The 14,033-nt window shown below is 42.7% G+C and overlaps 1 protein-coding gene across 3 annotated transcripts in view; it reads right to left on the reverse strand.

The window, feature by feature from the left end:
• Positions 1 to 13,319, reverse strand: part of LOC141102544 (ranaspumin-like) — an 88,686-nt gene extending 75,367 nt beyond the window's left edge. For 2 of the 3 annotated variants that reach the window (XM_073591468.1, XM_073591467.1), the window contains exons 1-4: positions 13,193 to 13,319; positions 12,957 to 13,072; positions 10,360 to 10,419; positions 2,901 to 2,963 (exon numbers count right to left, since the gene is read on the reverse strand). In XM_073591468.1, coding sequence (XP_073447569.1) covers positions 2,901 to 2,963; positions 10,360 to 10,419; positions 12,957 to 13,072; positions 13,193 to 13,238 — 285 coding nt within the window. In that variant the 5' untranslated portion in view covers positions 13,239 to 13,319. The remainder of the gene's footprint in view (positions 1 to 2,900; positions 2,964 to 10,359; positions 10,420 to 12,956; positions 13,073 to 13,192) is intronic. The other variant, XM_073591469.1, reaches the window with a different exon arrangement.
• Positions 13,320 to 14,033: the final 714 nt, after the last annotated feature.

Below are 14,033 nucleotides of genomic sequence, written 5' to 3' on the forward strand. Positions count from 1 at the left end.
CTCAGGTGCTGTCCATTTCTTCTGATCATCCTTGAGATGGTTCTAGAAATTCATTTAAGTCCAGCTGTGTTTAATTATACTGACTGGACTTGATTAGGAAAGCCACCCACCTGTCTATATAAGACCTTACAGCTCACAGTACATGTCAGAGCAAATGAGAATCATGAGGTCAAAGGAACTGTCTGAAGAGCTCAGAGACAGAATTGTGGCAAGGCACAGATCTGGCCAAGGTTACAAAAAATTTCTGCTGCACTTAAGGTTCCTAAGAGCACAGTGGCCTCCATAATCCTTAAATGGAAGACATTTGGGACAACCAGAACCCTTCCTAGAGCTGACTGTCCGGCCAAACTGAGCTATTGGGGGAGAAGAGCCTTTGTGAGAGAAGTAAAGAAGAACCCAAAGATCACTGTGGCTGAGCTCCAGAGATGCAGTCCGGAGATGGGAGAAAGTTGTAGAAAGTCAACCATCACTGCAGCCCTCCACCAGTCGGGGCTTTATGGCAGAGTGGCCTCTCCTCAGTGCAAGAAACATGGAGTTTGCTAAAAAAACACCTGAAGGACTCCAAGATGGTGAGAAATAAGATTCTCTGGTCTGATGAGACCAAGATAGAACTTTTTGCCCTTAATTCTAAGCAATGTGTGTGGAAAAAACCAGGCACTGCTCATCATCTGTCCAATACAGTTCTAACAATGAAGCATAGTGGTGGCAGCATCATGCTGTGAGGGTGTTTTTCAGCTGCAGGGACAGGACGACTTGTTGCAATTGAGGGAAAGATGAATGCGACTAAGTACAGGGATATCCTGGACGAAAACCTTCTCCAGAGTGCTCAGGACCTCAGACTGGGCCAAAGGTTTACCTTCCAACAAAACAATGACCCTAAGCACACAGCTAAAATAACGAAGGAGTGGCTTCACAACAACTCCGTGGCTGTTTTTGAATGGCCCAGCCAGAGCCCTGACTTAAACCCAATTGAGCATCTCTGGAGAGACCTAAAAATGGCTGTCCACCAACGTTTACCATCCAACCTGACAGAACTGGAGAGGATCTGCAAGGAGGAATGGCAGAGGATTCCAAAAACCAGGTGTGAAAAACTTGTTGCATCTTTCCCAAAAAGACTCATGGCTGTATTAGATCAAAAGGGTGCTTCTACTAAATACTGAGCAAAGGGTCTGAATACTTAGGATCATGTGATATTTCAGTTTTTCTTTTTTAATAAATCTGCAAAAAAGATAGATAGATACAGTAGATATAGCTATAAATATATATATATATATATATATATATATATATATATATATATATATATATAATTGCATTTGAAAGACTACCTGAAAGTTTACATTGTGCGATTATATTAATTAAAATACTTACAGACCACACCATTCAAATGGCTACATATACATATAGTATGTGGTACATGTTAATGAAATGTACAGTGACCATGAGGTGTTATTCATTCTGAATGGCACCTCAATGCACCTTGTTAACACACTTGCAAAGTACCATAACGTGAGGAAAGGCACTGCACTGTCAAAAATATGACATGCATCTGTTTTGAGGGATTTAGTGAGTTAAATAGCCCATTCAAATAAATAGGTTGCCCAACGCAACATATGTTAATACACAATATATTGCACGGTAATGTGTGTGTACTAACGTAGTATCATAATGAGAATGGGCCCCAAAAAGGATAAGTTTACCTTTTGTAACATATTACACCAATATTCAGGGTTTAACATGAAACATGTTACAAATGTCCTTGCCCCCGAACCCCCGAGTCCCTGTTTTGTCAGCTGGCAGGGGATCTTCTCCCCTGCTAGCTCTCACAAACGAAAAGAAATAGGCTCTGTGGGGCTCCGGCCACATAATTTATTCACAGTATTCTGGGAATTGGAAAACTACAAGTGCCACAGCCTTTGCAGCTGTCAGCTTGTAGTTCTCAATGAACTACCATTGATGTTGATCGCTCTTGGTAGTTTACTGAGCTTCCTGTCAGAGTGTAACTGCCTGCCCTTATTGGAGGTATGGGCAGACAGATACACAGACGGTCTGCAGGACAGTGGCATTACACAAACGATCTGCTGATCGTGGATGCAATACTTTACAGGTCTCTAATAAAAAATAATAAATGAATATTTTTTTACCTGCAATTAATATTATAATGCATTTATTATAATTTTTTTTTTGTAAATGTGAACTTATCCTTTAAGGAATATAGTAGTTCACCACCCTGTTCCAAGCCTGAGGTTAGACAGTGAAGGAGCAGCAGAAGACTGGTGAGATCATTCCTCTGTTCTCTGTTTCTGTCAGTGTGCCCCTTATAAGCACTCATGTTTATGTAATAGACTAAAATAGCCCTACTGCTGTGCTTCTCTTTCCCTAGTAAGATCTTCTCTGCAAGGGATTTCAAGAGGCTTGAACCAAGTCAACTTCAAGCACATTAATTACACTTTAAATTATATAACAAAATGGATTCTTTTTCTAAATAGACAATTGCAATATTTAGTGTTTTCTTAATGCCTGCCAGGAGTGCAGAGCAAAGCAAGAATTTTACTTAATTCTCTCCCTGCCAAGTAGCAACTTTCTTTTTCTCCACCACAATTCTATTTAGCCACCAGAATGAAGAGAGTAAGCGCTGATTAAATGTAATCAGTTTTCAAACCATTTTGTCATATTTGTTCACTAGAAATGATTAAATGATTGTGATTGTTGATTGATTGATATCAACCGCATTGGCCCAAAATTGCCTACTGTATGACGGCATAATACTGCTGGGGGTGAAACAAGGTTCTCATGAATATCATAAATACATTTCTAATTTAAACATTGGCTATAAAAGAAAAAGAAGATCTATTCTAAGCGGCAATTTATACATAAATAATAATATGAGTACCCCATACCGCTACATAGATGAACGTTGTAAGCGTTTTTTTAAAACTCTCATCATTACAGTTGTTGCCTTTCTAAAAAATAACACAGAAACAAACTTACTAAAAGAAAAGTGCATATAAATAATGTTATTGATCATAGAATACACAACACATGCATTGTATAAAATGAATATTTCAGATGTCTAAGTAAGATTATTTTAGAGAAGATTATTTTGGCAAAGGAGAAGTGCTCACTAACACAGATTTAGACAGATTTGTGAACAATATTTGAGAGAAATAGGCCTTTTGTGTACATAGAAAAAGTCATAGATCTTTGAGTTCAGCTCATGATAAATAGGGGCAAACACAAAAGTGTTGCGTTTATAGTTTTGCTCAGTGTAAAATGCACTATTTATCTTTTCAAAAAGTGTTTCCCGGTGCTAAACCTTTCATCCGATTTCTAAATTGCTACATTTGTAATTTCCAAAAGCCAGTATAAAGGAATAGTAGTGGTAAAATAAAGCACTTGTGGGTTTAACTAATATTTTTTTTTTCCTTTAGGAGGAAGTGACAGGGGTGTGTCCTATGCCCACATACATTTGCTAATAGGTGTCCCTCGTTCCCATCTCAAAAAGTTGGGAGGTATGCCTAATTAGATGTATCCCCCTAAAGTATAACTAAAGGCAAATCTTTTTTTTTTTTTCATTTTGGATAGAGTGGAGAGAGATCAGAAGGTTTGTCAGTTTTTATTGCTGTCTGTGACCCCTTAAGGAGAATCACCCTCTCTATTTTTCTTATATACTATTATCATTGAAAGTGAAAGTAAATGAAAATACCAAATTTTGAGTTGTCCCCAGAAAAGTAAGACCCCTTTCACACTGGGGAGTTTTTCAGGCACTTTTGGGCTAAAAATAGCACCTGTAAAGCTCCTGAAAAATGCCTCCCCTGCAGCCCCAGTGTAAGAGCCCGAGTGCTTTCACACTGGAGCGGTGCGCTTTCAGGACATTAGAAAAAGTCCTGCAAGCAGCATTTTTCGGGCGGGAGAGGAGCTGTGTATACACCGCTCCTCCACCGCCCCTGCCATTGGAATCAATGGGCACCGCTGCCGAAGCGCCTGTAAAGTGCTTCGGCAGCAGTGCTTTGCAGGCGCTATTCAGCCGCCAGCGGGGCACTTTTAACCTCCGCTATTCCCGTTAACCCCCCCGCCCCAGTGTGAAAGTAGCCTATTAGAAGGGAAACCTTCCAATGGGAAAACTAGTTCTGGTGACCTGGGGGTCCCCAAAGAAGGCCCTTAATTTGCAGAGATTTCCTCTTACTTCCTGTTTGGCTATGCAACAGGAAGTGAGGGGGAAATCTCTGCAATGGGACACAGGTAGCAAAAAAAAAATCTGACAGGGGTTATTACCCTCCCCTGCTCTAAATTGAAAAAAAAAAAAAGCTTTGCCTATATTTCTACTTTAAGAATTACCTGAACCTTATTCAGGCAACATTACTGACACCACGTGGGTCAAATTCTGGTAGTTCTTACTAGCGCCACTTTAAGAACCTGTCCCTATAGCAGCAACAAATAATTAAAGAATTACCATCAGTTCTTAGATTAGGAAACTGTCAGTAACTAAGACCAACACTTAGCTGGTGTACAGAGGTCTGCCAGTACTCAGAGCGAGCCGTGCCTGTGCTGAGATGCTATCATGTATGTGACCGCTTTCTGCACAGTACAGAATCCCCAGCCTCATTTAAAAGTCCCCCCCACTGAAAGCTAATTATAAACGTGGATACAGGTCATGTCATTACCCGAATATTAGCAATGCCCATATTTTGGAAATGTCACTGGGTAGGCGGAGCATGATAGGGAACTGAGAGACTAGTTTCCCACCAAATTTGCTTTACGCTTCATTGACAGTGCACAGCAGTGGGCGGATTAGACTAAATAGTGGTTATGGGTCAGCCCATTGCTGTGCAATATTAATCAAAATGAAGGCAGACCTGATGGGGGGAATAGTCTCTCAGCTCCCCATTAGACTTTACCTAGCCTAGTACAAGACTTCTTGGCCATGTGTCTGTCAGTGTGATGGGCACAGTGGTTGGGGAGGGGGGAGTGCACTAAGGAAGGAATGGCCAGTGTGGACACATCTTCAGTGCAGACACAAACAGATTCATATACCTAGGATAAGGAGTGATGCAGCTCCAGGCATGGTATCCCAAACAAACGCCCGCCCCACTCAAACCTTCAGGTGCAGACTGCAAATGTGTAGACAATCAAGGAAGATAGCTGAACGACCGCATTCCAAATATACACCTTTATTGTGGCAAAAACAGTATTTAAAAATCCAAAGCTGTCACATCATGGCTGAGGTAGGTACAGAAAAAGGGCTAACGCGTTTCACATCATGGTAGATGCTTAGTCATATAAAGGTGTATATTCGGAGTGCGCAGATTCATATACCTGTCTGTGTGCCTGTCATTAGTTGTCAATGACAGAATTATAAAGGGTGTCTATGACATTGTTTACGAATACCCCAACTATGACTTTATTATTTATGTTCCCAACCCCCTCAATCTTTGAATATCATGACTTTTTGTATTATTATTTTTATTTTCTGTATTAGGACAAGTGTCAACACAGAAAGTGTTGACATGGGAATCCTTCCTGCAGAGTCATTGTATTCTCCTTGCTATAACAGCTGCTAGCAATAATTGCATGTAAAATCCAGCAGGCTGGTTGTGCCCAAGTAGATCGATCAACTTGTGTACATTCAGCCTACCCTTACATGGTTTGAATCTCAACTAGTTCAGCAGGAACCAGCCGAGATTTGAACCATCTATGGACGAGTTTGCTTTTATTTTAGGCTCTATGTACACGGGACGCTGAGGCAAAGTCCTCTGAATGATTTTTTTGATACCTTGAAACCGGCGTTTAAAACGCCTGTTTAGCCGCATTTGCATGCCGCGTTTAGCTGTGTTTAGCTGCGTTTTACCGCATTTGCATCTAGAAGCGTTTAGTTGAGATAACATCATAAGACCCTCCCCAAGCTCAAAAAACAGTATTATTTAACTATTTCAGTCATTTTGTGAGACCAGAGTGAGTAGCAGCAGCTGAGAGAGCAGCAGTGTACTTGTATTTAGCATGCCACTTGCCACGTCACCTGCCACAAGTTACGGATTGTCACTTGCCACACGTTGCGGATTGTCAATTGCCACGTCACCTGCCACAAGTTGCAGATTATAATTTGCCACGTCACCTGCCACAAGTTGTGGATTGTCCACTTGCCATATCACCTGCTACAAGTTGCAGATTGTCATTTGCCACGTTACCTGCCACAAGTTGTGGATTGTCCACTTGCCACGTCAACTGCCACAAGTTGCAGATTGTCCACTTGCCACGTCACCTGCCACACGTTGCGGATTGTCACTTGCCATGTCACCTGCCACAAGTTGCTGATTGTCATTTGCCACATCACCTGCCACATGTTGTGAATTGTCCACTTGCCATGTCACCTGCCACAAGTTGTGGATTGTCCACTTGCCACGTCACCTGCCGCAAGTTGTGGATTGTCATTTGCCACGTCACCTGCCACAAGTTGCAGATTGCCACTTGCCACATCACCTGCCACACGTTGCGGATCGTCACTTGCCACGTCACCTGCCACAAGTTGCGGATTGTCATTTGCCATGTCACCTGCCACAAGTTGCAGATTGCCACTTGCCACGTCACCTGCCACATGTTGCGGATTGTCACTTGCCACGTCACCTGCCACAAGTTGTGGATTGTCCACTTGCCACGTCACCTGCCGCAAGTTGCGGATTGTCATTTGCCACGTCACCTGCCACAAGTGGCAGATTGCCACCTGCCACATGTTGTGGATCGTCACTTGCCATGTCACCTGCCACAAGTTGCGGATTGTCATTTGCCATGTCACCTGCCACAAGTTGCAGATTGCCACTTGCCACGTCACCTGCCACATGTTGCGGATTGTCACTTGCCACGTCACCTGCCACAAGTTGTGGATTGTCCACTTGCCACGTCACCTGCCGCAAGTTGCGGATTGTCATTTGTCACGTCACCTGCCACAAGTGGCAGATTGCCACTTGCCACATAACCTGCCACATGTTGCGGATTGTCACTTGCCACGTCACCTGCCACAAGTTGTGGATTGTCCATTTGCCACGTCACCTGCCACAAGTTGCGGATTGTTATTTGCCACTTCACCTGCCACAAGTTGTGGATTGTCCACTTGCCATGTCACCTGCCACAAGTTGCAGGTTGTCCACTTGCCACGTCACCTGCCACACGTTGCGGATTGTCACTTGCCACGTCACCTGTCACAAGTTGCGGATTGTCATTTGCCATGTCACCTGCCACACGTTGTGGATTGTGACTTGCCACGTCACCTTCCACAAGTTGTGGATTGTCATCTGCCAGGTCACCTGCCACACATTGTGGATTGTCACTTGCCACGTCACCTGTCACAAGTTGCAGATTGTCATTTGCTATGTCACCTGCCACACATTGTGGATTGTCACTTGCCACGTCACCTTCCACAAGTTGTGGATTGTCATTTGCCAGGTCACCTACCACAAGTTGTGGATTGTCCACTTGCCACGTCACCTACCACAAGTTGCGGATTGTCATTTGCCACGTCACCTGCCACAAGTTGTGGATTGTCCACTTGCCACATCACCTGCCACAAGTTGCGGATTGTCATTTGCCAAATCACCTGCCACAAGTTGCGGATTGTCACTTGCCACGTCACCTGCCACAAGTTGTGGATTGTCTACATGCCATGTCACCTGCCACAAGTTGCAGATTGTCCACTAGCCACGTCACCTGCCACAAGTTGTGGATTGTCATTTGCCACATCACCTGCCACAAGTTGTGGATTGTCTACGTGCCATGTCACCTGCCACAAGTTGAAGATTGTTCCCTTGCTACGTCACCTGCCACACGTTGCGGATTGTCACTTGCCACGTCACCTGTCACAAGTTGCGGATTGTCATTTGCCATGTCACCTGCCACACGTTGTGGATTGTGACTTGCCACGTCACCTTCCACAAGTTGTGGATTGTCATCTGCCAGGTCACCTGCCACACGTTGTGGATTGTCACTTGCCACGTCACCTGTCACAAGTTGCAGATTGTCATTTGCTATGTCACCTGCCACACGTTGTGGATTGTCACTTGCCACGTCACCTTCCACAAGTTGTGGATTGTCATTTGCCAGGTCACCTACCACAAGTTGTGGATTGTCCACTTGCCACGTCACCTACCACAAGTTGCGGATTGTCATTTGCCACGTCACCTGCCACAAGTTGTGGATTGTCCACTTGCCACATCACCTGCCACAAGTTGCGGATTGTCATTTGCCACATCACCTGCCACAAGTTGCGGATTGTCACTTGCCACGTCACCTGCCACAAGTTGTGGATTGTCTACATGCCATGTCACCTGCCACAAGTTGCAGATTGTCCACCAGCCACGTCACCTGCCACAAGTTGTGGATTGTCATTTGCCACATCACCTGCCACAAGTTGCGGATTGTCACTTGCCACATCACCTGCCACAAGTTGTGGATTGTCTACGTGCCATGTCACCTGCCACAAGTTGAAGATTGTTCCCTTGCTACGTCACCTGCCACACGTTGCGGATTGTCACTTGCCATGTTACCTGTCACAAGTTGCGGATTGTCATTTGCCATGTCACCTGCCACATGTAGCGGATTGTCACTTGCCACGTCACCTGCCAGAAGTTGTGGATTGTCCACTTGCCACGTCACCTTCCACAAGTTGCAGATTGTTCACTTGCCACATCACCTGCCACAAGTTGCGGAATGTCATTTGCCACGTCGCCACAAGTTGCAGATTGTCATTTGCCCCGCCACCTGCCACAAGTTGCAGATTGTCCACTTGCCACGTCATCTGCCACAAGTTGTGGATTGTCATTTGCCACATCACCTGCCACAAGTTGTGGATTGTCGATGTGCCATGTCACCTGCCACACGTTGTGGATTGTCCACTTGCCACATCACCTGCCACAAGTTGTGGATTGTCTACTTGCCACATCACCTGCCACAAGTTGTGGATTGTCCACTTGCCATGTCACCTGCCACAAGTTGCGGATTGTCATTTGCCACATCACCTGCCACAAGTTGTGGATTGTCCACTTGCCACATCATGTGCCACAAGTTGTGGATTGTCACTTGCCACGTCGCCTGGCACACATTGCGGATTGTCACTTGCCACGTCACCTACCACAATTTGCGGATTGTCATTTGCAATGTCACCTGCCACAAGTTGCGGATTGTCATTTGCCACGTCACCTGCCACAAGTTGTGGATTGTCCACTTGCCACGTCAACTGCCACAAGTTGCGGATTGTCTACTTGCTACATCACCTGCCACAAGTTGCAGATTGTCACTTGCCACGTCACCTGCCACAAGTTGTGGATTGTCCACTTGCCACGTCACCTGCCACAAGTTGCTTGTTCAAATCTAACAACATATTGGTCAAATTCCAATTATACTTCAGATAACAGCAATGCTAGTGGTGTATTGGATTGGATCAAGGGCTCATTAGGTTATATAAATGGTCTATGAACCATTGCAAGCAATTACAATTTTTTAAAATATTTTTTTAATGGTTTTTCATCATTTGCCAAAAAAATAGGGCACCTTTAAAAATGCTTATAAACGAAAACGCGGCTAAACATCTGTACCGCGATTAGCCATGTTTTGGCGTCTATAACGTGGAAATCTTCGGCGTCTGAACCCATTTTCTTGCTTTCAAAGAAACGTTGTTAAATGCAACTGCCTAAAAATGGCAATAAACGAGACTGTGTACATGGTCACATAGGATAACATTGAATGAGTTTGGGGGCAGTTGAAAAAAGCATCCAACTGCCTCTGAACGTACGTTTAGCAGCGTCCCGTGTACATGGGGCCTTAGTTACTTTGGTTCATTCTTCTGAAGTTAAAAAGGATAATCCAAACCTAGCAGAGGATGGTGGAAATGATTTCTAGTCTTAGAAGTAGTAATCAAGTTAACTCTTCTGCACATAACTCACATTAGTTTGTTATCATCACTCAGCACTCTCATTTGTTTTTCAGAAACTGCTTCATGTGTTAAATAATCTTTGGGGTTGATTTACTAAAACTGCAGAAAGCAAAAACCAGTGCAGATGCGTATGGTAGCCAATCAGCCTCTACCTTCAGCTTGTTCAATGAAGCTTTGACCAAAAAACCCTGGAAGCTGATTGGTTTCTATCAAGGGCTGCACCCAATTTTGCACTCTTCAGTTTTAGTAATCGACCCCTTTGTGTACCTAGTAGTGGATAACTGAAGATGAATATGACTAACTACTACTACTAGATATACCATGACCTGAATATATGAGAACCTCCACAGACATTATTCTATATAATAGTGCATTCATAAACAGGGCTTTTAACAAAAGCCTATTTTTGAAAACCTTGTTAAAGTCACAATAAAATTTACCTTACAAGCTTGGTATTTACAGATAAATACACCAATATCCTTGAATAATTCTACAGATTCCTGAAAAGGAATAACATATGTTAGAGATTAATATATCCTACACTATTAATAAAGAAATGCGGTATAACAGTACAAGGTGGTGATTTTTTTTTTTTTACAAGAAGAACCTTTTAAATAAACAGGGCTGTTAGTAAAGCTTTAGCGACTGTTTAGTTAGCATCACTTAACTTGGTAATAAATGACAGCGTGTTCACATCAATGAACCAATCATGCAATTCAAATGTATTTAATTTTTTAATTTCCTTTGTACAATGGCATCCCTAGGGGGGGGGGGGGGGCAGAGGGGGCCCTGACCCCCCCCCCCCCCCCACATTATGCTGCGCCCCCCCATGTGCCCCCCCAATTTAATTTTTTTTTTTTTTTTTACAAAAAGGCAATGTCTAAGAGGGAGATTGTCCCCAGTCAGCTCCTGCGGGTGATTCCTCCCCCCTCCCTCTGCTCGCTGACACTGCATAATGTGAGCGCTCACACAACCACAGCTGCTCGATCTGCTCCTTCCCATGCATTCTCATTGGCAGGGAGAAGAGCGAGTTGCAGGAAGGACTCCACCAGGACTCTCAGTTACTGAAAAAACAGACTGATTTCTCCTGTCCTTAGGACAAGAGAACCAGCCTGTAAATTCCAAGAGATGCCAGACCAGAGCTGTCAATAGCAGGAGCAGGACAGCAAGAGGAGGCTGGGGAACCCCACAGTGGTAGAACACCAGGGCCCGGTGGCAAGACACCCTTTGCAACCCTGATAGTTCTCCCACTGCTTTGGACCCTTATATGCTGGTGACATATATCTCTTGTTTTCTGTCACCCTGGGGGGGCCCCAATAAAGTAGGAAGGGAGCTCACTGGAGAACATGTGAAAGGGCCGTTGTGAGTCGTAGTAAAGGGCCCCAATATATATATAAATATATATATAAATATATATATATATATATATATATATATATATATATATATATATATATATATATATATATATATATATATATATATATATATATATATATTTGCATTTTATAGTTGCCCCCCTACTTTTGTCCCTGTCCCCCCATGTGCCCCCCTAAATATGAAAGCTGGAGACGCCACTGCCTTTGTACATGGTCGTGTATTGAACATTAGACATGTGCATTCGTTTTCATCCGAATGCATTTTCGTCCGAATTTCAAGTATTTTCGTTATCGTTTTAACAAACGATAACGAAAGTGCAGAATCTGAAAACGAAAAATCTGACATAAACAAATGCTTTATTTTCGTTTTTGTTGCTACAACAGTTCGATATAGATAGGAGATTCGACATGATGATGACAATAACAATCTGTGTCCATCAAACCTGTGGTCGAATGTGCCTAACCTTAACTCTATTAGTCCAAGATTATTCTACATAGAGAGAAAAGATTCGACGTAGGGGAGAAAAGATTCGACGTAGGGGAGAAAAGATAAATAAAAATAATGATGATGATGAATGTTATTGGCTGATTGTAACCAAAGAGGAGGAGCAGTAAAAATAGCTAGAACTATGTACACACGTACTTTGGCTTATGGTGTCTGTTGAAAGTTCTAAGAAGATTCGACAGAGCAGGTAAACTATACGGCGTCGTACAGTTTAGCTGCTCCGTCGAATCTTCTTTGAACATTCGACAGACACCATAAGCCTTCAATGACAGATTCAACCTTAATTTGGATTTTCGGACGAATGCAATTTTTAACGAAAAACGAAATAAATAAAAACGAATTTCGGAAGTAACTAAATAAATTTATTTTTCAGACGAAAACGAAATTCCGAAACAAAATATTTCAGTGTGCACATGTCTATTGAACATAAACACACTTATTCTTTGTTCATCGTGTTATGCAAGGAACGGTCAAAAATTTAGATCCATGTATGGGCAGGGTGGTTATACAACCGCCCTGCTGGAAAATTTACACTCGATCGGGGCTGCCAACTGTAGCGTGCATTGCTGATAAGAGTATTCTGACAGCGAGAAAGTCTCCCTGTTCTCAGAATACAATAACTTAGCGGGGGGATTCCCCCATCCACATTGAACGTGTGGATGGGGGAATCAAGTCTTTTTTTTTTCTTTCAACCCACTGGTATATATATATATACTCTATAGGCTGCTTTAGGTTATCAGCCTCTATTCATTTTGTAAAGAAAATCTCCACTAAAGGTGTTCATATAAAAAAAAAAAATCAATATGATATTACTTGCAAAATTAAAATAAACAATACAATATATCTGTATATGAATAAAATAATAAAATATATAATGCTTCTTAAAACAAATGTGTGTAAATGCAACAGTTCTGTACTAAAGGAAAGCAAGACCCTATAATCTCTTCTACATTCCAAAGTTAAAATAAGATGGGAGATGACATGGCAGCATAAGAAGTGTTTGAGCAGTTCTACTGGAGTCACTTACCCAAAAAAAGCATTGCCCAGATTCTTAATGAACTATATTCAAATAATACCTTGATGGCAAATTAAGCAAATCAGAAAAGGCTTAAAAACATAATTGTTTTTTTTTTCATGTTAATTAGCACTTTACCTTCATTGCTTGTGCTAGACAATTTACAGAGTCAGCATATGGAACCGGAGATGTTGTACAGGTGTGTTCTTCAGACTCAGGTGTAGAAGGTGTTGAAAACCCATCATCGCCATTAGCTATAATACAACATTGTCATAACACAGATTCAGTGTAATCCCATTCGAAGACCCCAAATAAATGTCTACATTTTTGTAGCAATATAATACAGATCTTGTTTATTGATTGATAGTACTTACCCTGATAGAAGCTGAGACCAAACAGCGCAAAAAGTAGGATCTTCATTGTGCTGATTGTTGAGTTCTACTCAGTAAGTGATTGCCTATATGTTTCAGTTCCTCTTTTAAATTTGTTAAAGTCAGTGACATCATTAAACACGTGACATTGTGCCACACATACTGGCATGTTTGAGACATCAAGAGGCTTTCTTGCTGAAAAAACATCCAATAAGATCTGTTGGCAGCAGTTAAGAAAACAAGCAGTGATTGCCAAGATTAATTGCAAACATTAGAGACATTGTGACTTTTTTAACCCTGTTTTCTATCATTTTAACCAATGTTTTAACTATTTATATTTCCATTTTTTGTAGTTTATGATCTTTATTACACATTAAGGGTTTTTGGAGGGGCGTGGCTGTGAATCGGACAGTCGCACGGCTCCTGAGCTCTGCTTTTCTCTATCCTGCAGTCATCCTGTGAGCGCTGATTGCCACTTCTGCTTCCCTACTGGTTGGAGCAGGTCTCTGTCAGCTCCCCTGACAGCTGTGCTCTCGCTGTATGTCTCCTTCTAAGCAGCGCACCGTTCTGACTTCAGCCTTGGCCTCCAGCTGTGCTTCTCTGGCAGCCATCTTGCCCACGAGGTCCTCCCGGCTCACTATGTCGGTTGCCACACAGACTGCAGTGGCGGAGCTGCTGGACAGCAGCCCCTCTGGAACTGATATCTTAGCGCCCATCACATCATATAAGGAGGCACCGATGACCAAAATCAACTTTCTGGCAACAGAGATCAGTCTGATCTGCCATGACCTATACAAGTTCCAATCACGGCTGGGTGATACAGAGGAGAGCATCTCTCAGACGA

This window comes from Aquarana catesbeiana, linkage group LG07, assembly GCF_042186555.1.
Source record: "Aquarana catesbeiana isolate 2022-GZ linkage group LG07, ASM4218655v1, whole genome shotgun sequence".
NCBI classification, from domain to species: domain Eukaryota; kingdom Metazoa; phylum Chordata; class Amphibia; order Anura; family Ranidae; genus Aquarana; species Aquarana catesbeiana.